This window comes from Mustelus asterias, chromosome 11 (genome assembly GCF_964213995.1).
Source record: "Mustelus asterias chromosome 11, sMusAst1.hap1.1, whole genome shotgun sequence".
NCBI lineage: Eukaryota > Metazoa > Chordata > Chondrichthyes > Carcharhiniformes > Triakidae > Mustelus > Mustelus asterias.
Window position 1 is genome coordinate 74,044,395 of NC_135811.1, and position 17,770 is coordinate 74,062,164.

Here is a 17,770-nt window from a genome sequence, read left to right on the forward strand (position 1 = left end):
GTGACACTGGTAAGAGTGTGGCAACTCACCGCAGCACCATTGGCCTGGGCTAAAGTAGAAAAAGACCAAAAAAAAAACAATGCCCGCTCTTTATCCAACAATCCCTGAAGAACATGCGGCTAAAGGCTGGATCATATATTACTGTGAAGCTATCCTTTGTCAAATAACTATATTATAGTCACTGAAGAGCAGTTATCAGAAAGCATGGGTGGAACCATTTGCAGCAAGATGTTTTTTGATGACCAGGATGGGAAGAGTGCAGAGTTTGACTAGCCCCACTACTCCACAGGTCGCACCACTAGTTTAAAAGTTTAATTCACTCACCAAAATGATCAATTTTCAACCTTTGCTCCTGTCACCCAGAATGAGAGAGACTTTAACCAGACTTCTTCAATGAGCCACACACTGATAGAGTTCATTATAAAACCAATATATCAAATACAAAGGCAAAGCTTGCTAACAATATGAAACGATAAAATATACTAACCGCTCTTTCGAGACACCCCAAGACTCTCTCGCTCACAACAATAGAGGAATTCTGCCAAAGGTCAATGACTCAAAGGAAAGATGGTGGAGTTCTTAAAATGGGCTCCAGGTTCTCTAGGAAACAATCAGTGACCCTTGCACTACTTTTCAGGCGGACTCCAGGAACTCTATCCCTCAGGAGGATGCCGAGATGGATCATCCACTTGGCACTTCTGGCTGATGATTCCGAATACTTCAGCCTTGCACAGATGTGCTGAGCTCCCTCGTCATTGTGGCATGGTGGCACAGTGGTTAGCACGGCTGCCTCACAGCTCCAGGGACCTGGGTATGATTCCCAGCTTGGGTCACTGTCTGTGTGGAGTTTGCACATTCTCCTCGTGTCTGCTTGGGTTTCCTCCGGGGACTCCGGTTTCCACCCACAGTCCAAAGATGTGCGGGCTAGGTTGATTGGCTATGCTAAAATTGCCCCTTAGTGTCCCGGGATGTGTAGGTTAGAGGGAAAAGCGGGGTAAATGTGTGGATAGGGCCTGGGGTGGGATTGTCATCGGTGCAGACTCGATGGGCTGAATGGCCTCCTTCTACACTGTAGGGTTTCTATGATTGAGGACGGGCATCTTGGAGCCCCTTACTGTTGCTATTTCATTGTTCACTACTGTTCACAACTGGCAGGACAGCAGTGTTTTGACCTGGCCTGTTAATTGTGGGGTAGTGGTTTCAAACACAAGAGAAAGCCAAGAAAATGCAAGCCTGTCAAATGTGTTAACTGCATTAAAGCCAGCCAAAGATTGTTTTAAAAGTGGAACATTCAAAGATTTTCTATGATCACTTTGAATTTAAAACTGACTTAAATACTTAGAGGCTCATAGCAGTTTTTGCACTATCAACATTTTTACTCGCTGATCTTACCACTCTTGCCATGCGGGGCAAATTAAAATTTCCTCACGCTTTAAAGTATCAGCACACTGCAGCTGAAATTACTAAAGCAGCTCTATGTTCCTCGAAGTTAGTATAATTATAGGAATCAAAAACACTGAAGGAGGCCATTCAGCCCACTGTGCCTGTGCCAGCTCTCTGAAGGAGCTATTCAATTAGTAGCACTCCCATTCATCTCTCCCCATGGCCTTCAATTTTTTATCCTTTCAGTATGTAGTACCCTATCTTGAAATAATACAAGTGAAAAAGTGATTTCCAGGCATGTGTGGAAGTACAAAACAGATCCAAACAAATTAAGATCATTAATTTGTTCCAAACCCATAACAGCAGCCACACCACAGAGTGAAGCAGCATTCAAGTGGCATTTCTTCACTGCATCCATAGACTTTTGAGAGAGAATGGGGAATACTCACTACAGAACTTCCCTAAAATTTATAGGGAAGCTACACTAACCTAAACATCTACTTTAAATCTTCAAATTACAGTTAGAGGAATTGCATTACAGGAGGCATAATGGAAAGTTGCTATATCTTTAAGAACAAGTACATCAGTACTTGAGACCGACAGACCAATGGACTTGATTGCTAGTTTGTGCAGAGTCAGCAGTTTGTTTGCTACAACTAGCTTCACTCCCACTGGGGAAGGGAAGAAAAAAATATAAACCAGGCCGGGTCTCCCGACTGTGATCGCTACCCAGGGACTGCTGCGACAGAGTGCAAGTGTGCACAGAATGATGGGCGAAAACAGGACTGGGCTCAGCTGTGACCTAACCTAGGTCAAACAGCCTGTCAACACTCATTACCCCAGCTCACATACAAAACTGCCTTTGGAGGAATGACTGTGCTGGTGGAACCAGCCCAGTCAGAGTCACTGCTGTCAGCAGACAAGGGGAGATAGTTCTTTTTGAAAAAGGATAGCAATATGATAGATTCACAGATGTACCGCCTTAGTTTAATCATCAAAGGAGGGGTGAGGAATGATAATTATCTGTAGAAAATAATTAAGAAAACCAGGAAGCCTAGTGTCCATCTTCTCAAAAGAAATCAGAAAAATTGCCCGGAAATGAATCCTAATAAGAGTTATCAATACCACCCAATTTCAAGTGGAGGCTGGGAGTAGATCTTTTGATGTGGAGATGCCGGCATTGGACTGGGGTAAACACAGTAAGAAGTTTAACAACACCAGGTTAAAGTCCAACAGGTTTATTTGGTAGCAAAAGCCACACAAGCTTTCGGAGCTGCAAGCCCCTTCTTCAGGTGAGTGGGAATTCCCACTCACCTGAAGAAGGGGCTTGCAGCTCCAAAAGCTTGTGTGGCTTTTGCTACCAAATAAACCTGTTGGACTTTAACCTGGTGTTGTTAAACTTCTTACAGTAGATCTTTTGACAGCCCTGCTTTAGTGTGCCTGGATTCTTTCCAAGCTGGTGGGAGGCTCACAACCATAAACTGCGCATGGAAGTCCTGAAAACTTCAACCAACTCTCACCAGGTCAGTTGAGAGGAGTACTACTCTTGTACTACTCTTGTGGTACCTCTGTTTTTTTTATTCATTCGTGGGACATGGGTGTCACTGGCTGGCCAGCATTTATTGCCCATCCTTACCTTCTCAAGGGCAACTAGGGGTGGGCAATAAATGCTGGCCAGCCACAAGAATAGCCTCTTCAGCTACAACGCTCACTAGATCTAACGGGGCCTAACTGCATTTCCCACGTGTTGAACAAAGTAGCCCAATTCCCTTTTTGTCCCAAATCTGGGAAATGTTGTAATTGGGTGAGATTTGTCTTCCATTTCAAGAACTTCATTCCATTCCTCTCAGAAATTTTGGGAGGCCACAACTTCCTATTTCCTTTTGTAGAAAAATAAATGTTGCCAAGGCCACCATTTATTTAAATTAATTTTACAGATGTGACATAATTGGCTAGGCCAGCATTTACTGCCCATCCGTAGTGGGCCTTGAGAAGGGGATGGTGAGATGCCTTCTTCAACTGCTGCAGTCCCAATGGTGATGCACCCACTGTGCTGTTAGAGAGGGAGTTCCAGGATTTTGACCCAACAACACTGAAGGGATGGCGATATATTTCATATTATGGTGAATGACTTAGGGGAACTTCCAGGTAATGTCTGCTGCTCTCGTCCTTCTAGATGGCAGTGTTCATGGGTTTGGAAGGAGCTGCTAAGGAGCCTTGGTGAGTTCCTGCAGGGCATCTTGTAGATGCTATTGTGCATTGATGGTGGAGGGAGTAAATGTTTATGGAAGGGGTGCCAATCAAGCGAACTGTTTAGTCCTGGACGTTGTCGAGCTTCTTGAGTGTTGTTGGAGCTGCATTCATCCTGTCAAGGGGGTAGTATTCCATCACACTCTTGATGTGTCTCGATGATGGCTGACAGGCTTTGGGGAGTCAGGTGAGTTACTCAGATAATACACCCTGCACCTAACTTACTGGAGGAGGCCTAGATGGATCATCCACTCAGCACTTCTGGCTGAAGACTGTTGACTGTAGAGAAACAGAGACTTAAAGAAAAAGGACATACGTTTCAAAGGTGATATCCTGGCTGAATTCACAAAAAGCTCAGCGAGATATACCAGCTCGCATGGAAATCTACTAATCATGGGACAGATATTATTACACTCGAGTTGAAGAGTGACAAGCAGCCAACGTGATTCTGGGTGACAAACTTAAATTATGAAATTACTTATACAGCACCTTCAATTTGGAAAGCATTCTGGAGGAAAATACAATATGTAAGAAAATGGACTCTGAACCACATGACAATGGGTTTTGAGAAGGTTCTTGATGCTGGAGAGGAGACACAGAGCAGGTTTCAGGGTTCCGACAGAAGCTGGAAATGTGGGCCAGTAACACACAAGGCCGGCAGGACCTGCCCCTCCATTTTACTGGTGGCAGCTTATTAATAAACCACTGCCAGGTTTGCCATAACATGCAGGATGTTCACCCTTTCAGAGGACCAGCAGTATCAGCAGCAGCAGCTAGGTCAACATTTTAATAAAATTCAACTGATGGAGAAGAAACTTCTCCGAATAAAATGGTGAGGTTCTCTTCCCTGCTCACTTTGAATGATTTGATTTATTATTGTCACATGTATTCGCACAGTGAAAAGTTTTGTTTCTTGCACTATACAGACAAAGCATACCGTTCATAGAGAAGGAAAGGAGAGAGTGCAGAATGTAGTGTTACAGTCATAGCTAGGGTGTAGAGAAAGATCAATTTAATGCAAGGTAGGTCCATTCAAAATGAAGAAAAATATATCCCCCCCCACTGGCAGGTAGTTGACTTGCCATCTGCATTTTGCCAACAGTGTAACTAATACTGGGCTATTTCCATATTTAAATTTGCTTCCTGCTGTCTTATGGCAGGCAGGCTGCGCCAAAAGCCAGTCCCACTGTTGGTGAAATTCCCCATGGTAGAACCGTGTTGGGGAAACAACCTGATTCTCTTCCCCATAATTTTACTGCCCCTCCCCCAGACACCCTTCCCGGGGGCTGGTAAAATTCTCCCCATATTAAAGAGCGGAGCTCCAAAAAATTACAGCCAAGGTTGAAGCTCCAATAACGAGGCAAAAAAAATGAACATTACACAAAATGGTCAGTCAGTGGATGGAAAGATGTGGCAGAAGGTACACAGCTTGAGGATGTCACAAAAATAGGGTGGATGAGGCAGTGGAGCGATTAAGACAAGGATTTTAAGTCAAATGCATTCAGAGAATTGAGATCAACGTAGGTTAATAAGAGTAAGAGGTGTGCAGAACTTGGCCACCCATATCTGGTCCTGTGCTAAGCTTGAACTCTTCAGAAATTAATAATGGATTTTTTGAAAGCCAGCAATTTATTAATCTGTAAATAATTCAAACACCAAGCATTACAAGATAAATATTAGCAAGCAAGAAATGAGAAGCAAAGTCTGACTCACTTTAGCCAAGGACAACAGGCCTCTCTAATAAGCCACCAAGCAAGGTGCACTGTTCCATTTTCCAACTTATTGTTTGTACAAGTTCACTCATGATAGTTTCAACCTAACCCAATGACTGACCTTTCCCTGAAGGAATGGTCAGTCACAAAGTAGAAAGAAAAAGATAAAGTAGTAGTTCATGCCTATATGCAGCAAGGCTGGCACAAGTAAAATTTGCACCACAAATGTGTCAACTAGTGACCATCTCCAAGACAGAGCTTAACTACCTTCAACTGATATTCAATGGAATCATCGCCAAGCCCCACATCAAATTGTCCAGAAACTGAACTGAACCTGCAACATAAATACTGTGGCTACTAAGGCAGATCAAAGGCTCGGTGTTCTGTGGCAAATGGCTCACCTTATCACTCGTGAAGCCCCTCCACCATCTACAAAACATGCCAGGAGCAGGATGGAATACTGTCCAATTGCCTAAGTGAGTCCAGCTGTAACAACACTGAAGAGGCTCGCCACCATCCGGGACAAAGCAGTCCTCATGATCAGCAGTTCACCCCTGGCCTAACCGTATATAATCTTCACCACACAGCTGCAGGGTGTACTATCTGCACGGCAACTCATCAAGGCTTCTTCAGTAGGACCTCCCAAACCAGTGAACACAAACACAGAGGACAAATGCAGCGGGTGCATGGAAATGCCATCCTGACTATCCGGACTTTGACATATACTGCTGCCTCTTGTTAAAACCCTATAGCACAGAGAGCACTTTGACCATATGGACTACAGAGCTGAAGGAGGTAACCTAACACCAGCACCAAGAGCAACTAGGGATTAACAATAAATGCCAGTGATCTGACACGTGCCACTGATTTGTGGAGATGATGCAAGCCAAAAAGATTCCCTTGGAATGTGCCCTTGCAACCAGTCTGTTGAGACAAGATAATATATTTCTAGTCTTCCAAATGCTGGCATTGCATGCACTTTCAGCATTGCTAAGACAATTTTTAATATAGCAGCATCAAATCAAAACAGAAGTGAAATATTGTTGTGCAAGACATTTGAAATCAGACCAGCCCCAGTGGTGCGCCATTAGAGACTGGAAGTGTGCAAGTGGGACATATGCAGAATTATTGAACATAAATTGGCATGAGATGCAAGTTCTGAGGCATGAGGAAGTTATACTATTATATAACAGTACATCATTTTTGGACTTCTCGGTTTTCCACCCCTACACAGTGCTGCTATATTAGAAAAAAGCATCATTGCCCAAGTTTACCTCAGTCCTTGGTGGGTCAATATTGCAATTCCCATTTTATAGTAACACCATTTCTCAGAAAGGAATACAAGTGACAGATCGGCTGAATCCCACTAACTTGTAGCTCAACCAACTCCCCGAACACACAATACAAAACCCACTGTCTCACGCTGAAGGGAGACAGCATCAGATGGGTGGAAAGCAAACTGCTCCTTTAAATAGTTTTGGTTCGTTTCAAGCAGATTAAAAGGTGCAGAAATGTTGCTATGATCTCATGTTGTGATGCAATGATTCCAGTGATGGGCCATTATAAAAATAATCCACTCAGTATAGCCTGCTGATATCGACACAATGCATGTCATCTACTGACAGAACAGCTGGTGACTGCCGAATTACAGGTGTGCAATGCCCCAAATTGATTGAAGATCAGTAGGCTGTCTGTGGATGATCCTAAACCAACAGTGGATCCAATGCAGCTGCAACTCATTCATCAGCTACTTTCAGGGTTTTCAGGGCAAGTGTATGCATGATGCAGACACACTATAGGAGACTGAAATCTGGGAGATGCCAGGCACAACAGAAGACAACAGAGATGGATAAGAAGGCTATTCTTTATAGCTCCACAAACAAACAAACTAATACATGACTGGATTTTTTATGCTGCGGTTCCAATGAAAATACTCTCAGTGCATTCTTTTGCAAAGCTAAGAAAAATAGCTTTGGGGTGGTGGTGGGAAGAGGAGGAGTGGTCCGAATATTACTTCAAATATCAATGTTTTCTATGCGATGTTGTGTGTTAGAAGTTTCTCTATTCATTCATGGGATGTGGCCATCACGAGCTAGATCAGCATTTATTGTCCATCCCACCTGCCCTTCAGTGAGGTGGAGGTGAGCTGTCTTCTTGAACCGCTGCAGTCCATGTAGTGTGTGGAGTTTATACTTATAAGATTAAAAATGTCCTAAGGGCAACGTGATTGACAGAGGTGAGGAGATACTGAGTCCCAGAACCAATTCAACCAGCTCAGTTTTGAGTAAGTATTTGGAAGTGAAGAGAGTGGACAACAGACAGGTGATAGCTCTGGCACTAACAACGGAGTGAAGGAGCGAGGAGTATTAGAGGCCACAGTATCAAAGGGATTAGGTTTTCCAACCCTCCCGGAATGGCCAAAAACCGACTGGAATCAGTATCAATATCTAGGCGGCCATAGAAAGCATTCCATGAGATTTTAGAACGATATTTTAAAGAAACCAGTTGTATAATTTGCCATCAGCAACCAGCAAGATGAGGAAGAAATTACAGATCCCATTACGGGACGTTGCCACACGATGATATCACAATTGGCGCAGCCCCTCCCAAACCTTGAGCCAAAGAAAAATGCCAGGAGGTTTCTGACTGGCTTGGGCTGCAATTAGTTTGATGGGTTTGAGCTTCATTGAGGGATCAGAAGTGAACCAAAAATGTTAGTCTGAGTGCAACAGGCACAAGCAGCGTTCGGATCACTTCGCTAAAGAGAGAGACAGAGAGAAAAACAAATTCTTTTCTCCTCACTCTTGGCAGCTTTTAATATCCCTGTTTGAAACCATGGCTTCAGATCTTGCATCAAGCCCCTGAAGCTTTTTTCTCCTCTGAACATAAATTATTATTCACCCTCGCTGCCAATTCATTCCGTTGGTCTAATGAAAATTTGATTTGTTTTCCTCCCTCTCCCGTTCCCTTGAGCCACGCCACCGGCTTTCCATGAAGTTACTCCCACCGTCTCTCTCTGAATATATCCAGCCAGAGATGGCAACCGTAGAAGAGATACAGGCATAGAGGAAATTGGAGTGAAATTGTGGGGTGAAGTCGTGGAGAAATTTGTAAAGAAATGATTTGATATCACATGTATTGGGTTGGAGAGAGCCAATGCAGATTCATGAAAATGGGGAGATAATTGGCAAATGCAATTAGTGTAGGATGGGAGAGGGGTCTCTGCAATGGAGTTTACGGAAGAGGGAAATCTGGTGAGGAATGATTTTGGCCTTTATTGCAAGTGGACTGGAGTACAAGAATACAGAAGTCTTGTTACAAATGTACAGGGTTTTGGTGTGACCACATCTGGAATCTGTATGCAGTTTTGGTCTCCACATTTATGAAGGATAGACTGGCATTGGAGACGATGCAGCAAAGAGTCATGAGATTGGTCCCTGGGATGAGGGGGTTGTCTCATGATGAGAGGCTGAGTAAATTGGGCATATATTCTCTGGTGTTTAGAAGAATGAGAGGTGATCGCATGGAAACCTACATAATTCTGAAGGGGCCTGAGGGGGTAGTCACTGACAGATTGTTTCTACTCATCCGGAAAGCTAAAACATGACAACACAGTCTCAGGATAAAGGGCAGATTCATTTAGGACTGAGCTAGGGTTGGGAATCTTTGGAATTCTCTACCACAGAGGGTTGTGGATGCTCCATCGTTGAGTACATTTAAGACTGGGCCAAACTCTCACGGAATTAAGGGAAATGGGGAGCAGCTGGGAAAATTGAGTTGAAGCCCGTAGGTGAGCCATGATCATACTGAATCGCAGAGCAGGCTCAACAGGTCATATGATCTACTCCTGATCCTATTTCTTGTGTTCTTGGATAAGTCAACTGTTGAGGTGACAAAAGCAAGAGTTTCAGTGAGCAAGGAAACGAGATATGAAATGTCGTGGAGTAGATGAGCAGCATTGCTGATGGGGGTATGTGGGGATGCTCAAGATCTGGCCTGTCACTGATTATGGGGTCACATACAGCAGATCAAGGTGATTAAATTCTCCCCACTCTGCTGACTACAAGTTGCGAAAGGAGTATGGGCAGTTTCAATTTCAGTTTCTTTAGGGAAAAAAAAATCAGCCAAATTCAGATAAAGCTCGGCACAACATCGTGGACCGAAGGGCCTGTTCTGTGCTGTACTGTTCTATGTTCTATGTACACAATACTGCACTAAACTGATACTTTAGTGCAGTATTGTGTATTTGGCTACAAGTGCAGAAAATGAGAAAATGTTGTTAAATTAAGGAATGCTGTCTGAAACCTGGGCAGACTGGAAGATCTTTTACATCTTATACTGTGTGGATGAGTCTGATTTTGATATCAAACATGCTTCACCCAAATGTTCAGTAGTTTTTACAACCATCAAGAACAACATAATTCTCATTGTGATTGCAAACTGCTAGTTCAATAATACATTAATGCAGAGTTTACAAACCTGTGAGCTTGTATAAGGTGTTCCTTTAATTTTCATTGCTAAAAGTGCAGATTTCCAGAGATTAAACATAAACACACAAAGCCTGCATTTCAAGTACTACCAAGTCTGAATATCTCTGCGTACTATTTTTGGAACTTAATATTTAAGTTACAATTCATTTACAGGATCCAACTAAAAAGGTTGTTCCCTCGAACATGCAATGAAATAAAACTGCAATACACATCATATCAAACAATAGCAATGCTGGCTACATTGTGGCATATATTCTCTCTGGAGGGAACTATTGGGAAATAACCCCAATACTGCTATCAAACTGTTATTCCCAGTCAAACTGCACAGGCACTGTGGAAATTGTTCAGCAACATGGAGCAATTACGTACATTCCAAATTTACCTGGTTGACAGTACAGGCAAGAACAAAGAACAATACAGCACAGGAACAGACCCTTCGGCCCTCCAAGCCCATGCCGCTCCCTGGTCCAAACTAGATCATTCTTTTGTATCCCTCCATTCCCACTCCATTCCTTTGGCTATCTAGATAAGTCTTAAACATTCCCAGTGTGTCCGCCTCCACCACCTTGCCTGGCAGCGCATTCCAGGCCCCCACCATCCTCTGTGTAAAATATGTCCTTCTGATATCTGTGTTAAACCTCCCCCCCCTTCACTTTGAACCTATGACCCCTCGCGAACGTCACCACCGACCTGGGAAAAAGTTTCCCACCGTTCACCCTATCTATGCCTTTCATAATTTTATACACCTCTATTAAGTCTCCCCTCATCCTCTGTCTTTCCAGGGAGAACAACCCCAGTTTACCCAATCTCTCCTCATAACTAAGCCCCTCCATACCAGGCAACATCCTGGTAAACCTCCTCTGTACTCTCTCCAAAACCTCCACGTCTTTCTGGTAGTGTGCGACCAGAACTGGACGCAGTATTCCAAATGCGGCCGAACCAACGTTCTATACATCTGTAACTTCAGACCCCAACTTTTATACTCTATGCCCCGTCCTATAAAGGCAAGCATGCCATATGCCTTCTTCACCACCTTCTCCACCTGTGACGTCACCTTCAAGGATCTGTGGACTTGCACACCCAGGTCCCTTTGCGTATCTACACCCTTTATGGTTCTGCCATTTATCGTATAGCTCCTCCCTACATTAGTTCTACCAAAATGCATCACTTCGCATTTATCTGGATTGAACTCCATCTGCCATTTCTTTGCCCAAATTTCCAGCCTATCTATATCCTTCTGTAGCTTCTGACAATGCTCCTCACTATCTGCAAGTCCTGCCAATTTTGTGTCGTCCGCAGATTCAAGTATTGCAACAACCAAAATACCAGACACACACGGGTGGTTCATCAGTATCTGTGTTGAGATTGATAACTTAGCACCTTTAATTTAGGATTTAAAAAATTCCAAGGCACTTCATAGGACTGGAATCGGACCCAAAAAAAGTAAAAAAATAATAGGTAGGTAAGTAAGTTTAAAGGAAAAGAGAGAGGTGGAGAGGTTTGGGGAGCATTTCCTTAACTAGGCAGCTGATTGAGGGAGACAGTGGTGTATTGGCATTGACCCTGGACTAGGCCTCTGGGGACAGGGTTCGAATCCCACCATGACAGATTTAAATTCAATAAAAATCTAGAATTAAAAGTCTAATGGTGCCATTTTCAACTGTTGTAAAAAATATCTGGTTCACTAATGTCCTTTAGGGAAGGAAATTTGTTACCCTTATCTGGTCTGGCCAACATGCGACCCCAGACACACAACAATGTAGTTGACTACCTCTGAACTGACTTGGCAAGCCACTCAGTTTAACCATAGAGTCCCTACAGTACAGAAGGAGGCCATTCGGCCCATTGAGTCTAGACCCCCCCAACTACAATCCCACTCAGGCCCAATTCCTGTAACCCCATGTATTTACCCTGCTAATCCCTCTGACACTAGGGGCAATTTAGCATGGCCAATCAACCTAACCCGTACATCTTTGAACTGTGGAAGGAACATGGAGCACCTGGAGGAAACCCACGCAGACACGGGGAGAACATGCAAACTCCACACAGACAGTCACCCGAGGCAGGAATTGAACCCGGGTCCCTGACACTGAGGTAGCAGTGCTAACCACTGTGCCGCCTGACAATTATTAATGAGCAATAAACGCTGGCCCATATCCCACAAATTAATTTTTAAGAAAGACACAGCCACAACTAAAGAAGCAAAGGATGTGAGGGAACGTACAAGGGGCCAATAACTGAAAATCTAGCCAATCCTATCTCGCCCAGCCTTCTGAGATCTGGGCAGTGCAGCACATTCCCAGTGTTGAAAGCAGCAGTGTTAAAAGTAAACAAACTGTGCCTCTTTCTTCCTGCACTCGCTGTCATAAACCAAGCAAGCTTAGAAGTCCAACCAGGTTTAAAGGTCTTTGACAAGGTAAGTGAGTAACAGGTTACCCGGAAACTAGAAGTGGTTTTCATTCTTCTACCTTTTACTCGAGAACGATTGTGTAACACAGTCGGAACCATTCAAAGTTTGCTATTTAAAAATCAAATTTTCAGATGATGTCCAGTGCAGGATAACTGCCCAGACTTTTACCCTTCCCAGGTAACTGCCGTGCAAGCCTTACCTGGGAACCAGTGCATCTTTGGGGTACGTCCCCCACCGAAATACAACACCCTGGAGCTTGGAAGTTACAGCCCATGCTTCTTGAGGGGCTGCATGATATCAAATTGCGAGGCGGAGGGCTGTACTGCAGAAGGATTTTGAACACATGGATAAAAACCTTTTTTTAAAAATCGAGACTTGGCTGGGCCAGGAGCCAATGTGACTCAGCAAACACAGGCGCAGTGCACGAATGGGACTTGTTGAATGGTGCGAATACAGTTTTAGTCTGGCTCAGGTTTATGAAGGATGGACAAAAGAAAGCCAGCCAGGGTGACCAGTGGAATCATCAAGTTTGCAAGGTCAAGCAAGCATGCAGATTTCAGTACATGGAGAGTGAGGGCATGGTGGCTAGCACTGCTGTCTCACAGTGCCAGGGATCCAGGTTTGATTTCCAACTTGGGTGACTGTCTGTACGGAGTCTGCACGTACTCCCCATGTCTACGTGGGTTTCCTCCAGGTGCTCTGGTTTCCTCCCACGGTCTGAAAGATGTGCTGGTTAGGTGGATTGTCCATGCTAGATTCTCCCTCAGTGTACCCCAACAGGCTTCGGAGCGTGGCAACTAGGGGGATTTTTCACAGTAACTTCATTGCAGCGTTAATATGATCCTACTTGTGACACTAATAAATAAGCATGTTAAACATGTTGGGGGAAAGACATTAGGTATCAGAAGTGGACATAGGCGGTCTTGGTGATGGGCAGGATAAGAGCTCAGACTGAAGATTGGAAGCGAAACATGATGCTCATGTCACAGTCAGTTGTGGTTCAGCCAAACCTTATTCAGGGAAGGGAAGAAAATTGGTGGCTCTGGAACAGTGTGTGATGTAAATGCAAGACACTGGTTTCAGTCTTTCCAGTATTTAACTGGAGGAAATTTCTGGATGAGATATAAGAAATGTTCTCTACAAATGTGCTGTGTAATTAAGCATTGACCAGTATCCACGTTGGTCAGCTCTATGCCACCCACCCCCAGGAATGTTACAATCAACTACATTTCAGCAAGTTGGGCTATAGGAATGCTGAGATTCACTGTAAACCCACACAAAGGCATTGGCAATAGTCAAATATAGGGCCTCAGACTGAGACATCTTGCTAAAAACTATTGGCTAACCGGGAGTTTCCGATTGTATGCAGAATAAGTTAAAGGTGGAAGTTAGATGGTTCTGGTCAATTGTTTAGATGTCAAATCGGTTGGAAATGTAGGTGGTTCCGGAACTCTGCCGGTTGTGCTGCAACTGTTCGGCCAGCAGGCCATTCCGTCCATACTGGTATTCTGTGTACTGAGGGTACAGCACAGTCCCATTCATCTGTCCTTTCTGATCAACAGACAGTTCTTGATGCTGATTTAGAGGCACAAGGACACAAGGAAACTGGACTATTTTGCTCCAGCAACTCAAAAAAGGGAAATAATTTTATCAATAGAGAAGCATACCTACAAATATCAATGAACAAAAATAAAACTACAGCAGAGGAAGAGGGCCTTTGGTCCTTCAAGCCTGCACCAACCATGCTGCCCATCTGAATTGTAACCCCCTACCCTTCCGGGGACCATATCCCTCTACTCCCATCCTATAATAATAAATCACAATTGTAACAGGGCCCAGAAATCATAGAACCTGACAACACTGAAGGCATGCTTGCTTGACCTCGAGACTTGGTGCTTCCAGTGGTTACCCTGGCTTGCTTCCTTTTGTCCATTCTTCATAAATCAGAGCCCTATCAAAACTCCTGTATCTTCACCATTCACCAAGCTCCGTGTTTGCTAAGCCATCTCGGTTCGTGTTCCAGCAAGGTTTCAATTTTAAAAAGTTGTTATCCCTGTGTTCAAACTGTATCCAAAGTGTTGTTTCCTCAACCCCCCCCCCCCCCCCCCCCCCCCTTCAAACACAGAATCCTACAGTGCAAAAGGAGCTTATTCAGCCCATCAAGTCCACACCAACCACAATCCCACCCATGCCCTATTCCTGTAACCCCATATATTTACCCCCTGACGCTCCACAGACAGGTGACCCAAGTCAGGAATCGAACCCAGGTCCCTGGCGCTGTGAGGCAGCAGTGCTAACCACTATGCCACCCTTCTTGTAGCTCATTCAAGAGCCATATGTTTCTCCAATTCCAGCCCTTGTGCAACCCCTCACCTCTATCATTGATGACTGTGCTTTGAATCAGGTGTCCAGTTATGGAATTGACTCCACAAACCTTTCCCTTTAAACTTGCCTCTTTGAAGCAAGTTAATGTGTATTCCGATCAAGTTATCGGTTGGCTTTTATTGTCCAATTATTTTCCTGTGAAGTGCCTTGGAACTTCGATTTCCAAATTGAAGGTTCTATATGAATGCAAGCTATCATTCTCATTCCAGATGCTGATGAAGCACCGGTGCCTAGTGTTTCTGTTGTTGCACATCCTTAAATAAACCTGGACACAGAGAGAGGCTTGAGCAGCCCCCAATCCAGTGTCCCCCCACTTCCCCCCTCCATGCCCTCACCCCACCCAGTTCCCCACAGCCCCCCCATCCACAGCCCTTCCACCCCCCAGCCTGACCCAGTGCCCCCACAGCCTTCATCCCCCAATTTTCCAGTTCCCCCACCCCCAGCCTGACCCAGTGCCCCCACAGCCTTCATCCCCCAATTTTCCAGTTCCCCCACCCCCAGCCTGACCCAGTGCCCCCACAGCCCCCCACCCCCAATCTTCCACAGTTTCCCCCCCCCCCCCCCCCCCAGTTCCCCTAACCCCTCAGAGACCCCTTCCATGCCCTCCAGCTTCCTCCCCTCCCCTCCTCTCCCATATCAGGCCCTCAACCTCCAACTCCAACCCCAGGCCCGCTTCCTCCTCAGCGGCCGCCACTTACTTATTGGTCTGGTGGTAGAGAGTCTCCATCCCGGCAGCGAGTCGGCCCGGAGGCTGAGTCCGGGGGTCAGGGTCCGGCTCTCTCTCTCTCTCTCTCTGTTTGTCTGTCTCTCTCCCGCTCAGGAACACGTCAGCAGCCGCTGCCTGAAGCTGAGGGCCCGGCGCTGCGGGTTGGACCTCCAGCAGCAGCAGCGGGCTCTCGGTCGGTCCCCCCGCCGCCTGCCCGGCTTTATTCACGGCGCGCTGTGTTCCCGCTGCCCCAGGGACGGCACCGGCACCGAGCGGACAGCCCTGAGTGTCAGGACCCCGTTGCCCAGGCCGCTGGATCCGGTTCAGAGGCTGCAGCGCAGCGAGAGGCAGGAGCAGAGCCACATCACTGCCTCAGCAACAGGGGCAAAAAACCACAGCACACCTGAACCAGGACTGGGGCAGGTTGTTTTAGGGTGACACACTGGTTAGCACTGCCGCCTCACAGCGCCAGGGACCCGGGTTCGATTCACAGCTTGGGTCACTGTCTGTGTGGAGTCTGCACGTTCTCCCCGTGTCTGCGTGGGTTTCCTCCAGGTGCTCCCGTTTCCTCCCACAGTCGGAAAGATGTGCTGGTTAGGTGCATTGGACATGCTAAATTCTCCCTCAGTGCGCCCGAACAGCCGCCGGAGTGTGACGATTAGGGGATTTTCACAGTAACTTCATTGCAGTGTTAATGTAAGCCCACTTGTGACACTAATAAATAAACTTTAAACTTTTCACAAACAGGAGCAGATCCAGATCAGAAACAGGAGCAATCAAGCTCAGGGACAGGAGGAGATTCAGCACAGAGCGACATAGTGACACAGTGGTTAGCACTGCTGCTTCACAGCGCCAGAGACCCGGGTTCGATTCCCAGCTTGGGTCACTATCTGTGTGGCGTTTGCATGTTCTCCCCGTGTCTGTGTGGGTTTCCTCCGCGTGCTCCGGTTTCCTCCCACATTCTAAAAGATGTACTGGTTAGGTGCATTGACCCGAACAGGTATCGGACTGTGGGGACTAGGGGAATTTCACAGTAACCTCATTGCAGTGTTAATGTAAGCCTTACTTATGACTAATAAACTTTACAGAGACGGGAACTGATCCAGTTCAGGAACAAGAGCAAATCCAGGTCCACCGCGGGGACTGCTACAGATCCAGCTCAGGCAGCTTCGCATTGAGACTTAGCTCCAGCCCAGGCTTCAGAGAGGTTGCTCTGTTATTACAACAGTTGTAGCCATTGCAATATGCATTGATGTAATAATTAATTTACACAAAACTTTGGGCATACCTCTAAAACAAAACACAACTGATAGCACCGAAGCAAGAGATTGTGAATGCTGTAAATTAAAAAATACTGAATACACACAGCAGCTTTGGCAGCACGTGTGAAAAGTGGGCAGTAACCTATCCCTGTATCCCCACATAATTACCCCAAACATTTTCGTTCCCCCCATTCCTGTGTGGGTTTCCTCCGGATGTTCTGGTTTCCTCCCACAGTCTGAAAGACGTGCTGGTTAGGTGCAGAGCAGCACAGTGGTTAGCACTGCTGCCTCGCAGTGCCAGGGACCCAGGTTCAATTCCGGCCTCGGGTCACTGTCTGTGTGGAATTTGCACATTCTCCCCGTGTCTGCGTGGGTTTAATCTGGTTTCCTCCCACAGTCCAAAGATGTGCAGGTTAGGTGGATTGGCCATGCTAAATTGACCCTTAGTGTTAGGGGGATTAGCAGAGTAAATATGTGAAGTTATCGGAATACGGCCTGGGTGAGATTGCTGTCGGTGCAGGCTCGATGGGCCGAATGGCCTCTTTCTGCACTGTAGAGATTCTAGGAGTGAGTGTTTCCAATCAATTAAACATCATCAGACCTAATTCTTTTTCAACAGTTTAGCAATTTTCTAACCCATAGTTCTGCAACATCGCAAGCATTTTAATGCCACATTTTTCAGTGAGATATTGTTAGAGCAAGCTTTCTAGAGATGCAAGGTACCAAAAGGTAGCAATCTCCTGATTTCCATCTTTAACTGTGCTTGTGTGGTCATCAGAAGTTGCCACCCAATTTACCTTTCAATAAATGTCAGTGAATCGAAAGCCTCACCATTATTTTCATTGCATAATCCAGGCTAACAAGACAGCTGACCAAACATTTGGTCAAAGTGATAGGTTTTAAGGAGGTTCTTAGGCAAGAGACCTAAGCAGAAGCCCAGAAAGAATGGGAATTCCAGAGTTTAATGTTATATTCCAGGAAGCAGGGCATTGAAAAGCATAGAACTGAGCAAATCTTTACACATTTTATAAGCATTTATTTACAGAGTTCCACAAGACAACGATGCACCTCCTAACCCAACAGGTGCAATTTGAGTTTATTCAGTAGAGGGACACAAGTAAATCCCTGGTTACTGCTCATCATCTGCATATATTTAAAGAAAAATTAATATG

General features: G+C 45.4%; 1 protein-coding gene across 3 annotated transcripts in view; it reads right to left on the bottom strand.

Annotated features, from left to right (window-relative positions):
- gosr2 (golgi SNAP receptor complex member 2) overlaps positions 1 to 15,863 on the bottom strand; it is an 86,688-nt gene extending 70,825 nt beyond the window's left edge. Inside the window, exon 1 of one of the 3 annotated variants that reach the window (XM_078223760.1) lies at positions 15,329 to 15,716. In XM_078223760.1, coding sequence (XP_078079886.1) covers positions 15,329 to 15,357 — 29 coding nt within the window. In that variant the 5' untranslated portion in view covers positions 15,358 to 15,716. Of the gene's footprint in view, positions 1 to 15,328 lie in introns of all 3 variants that reach the window. The other 2 variants (XM_078223758.1, XM_078223759.1) reach the window with 2 other exon arrangements.
- Between the last annotated feature and the right edge of the window lie 1,907 nt (positions 15,864 to 17,770).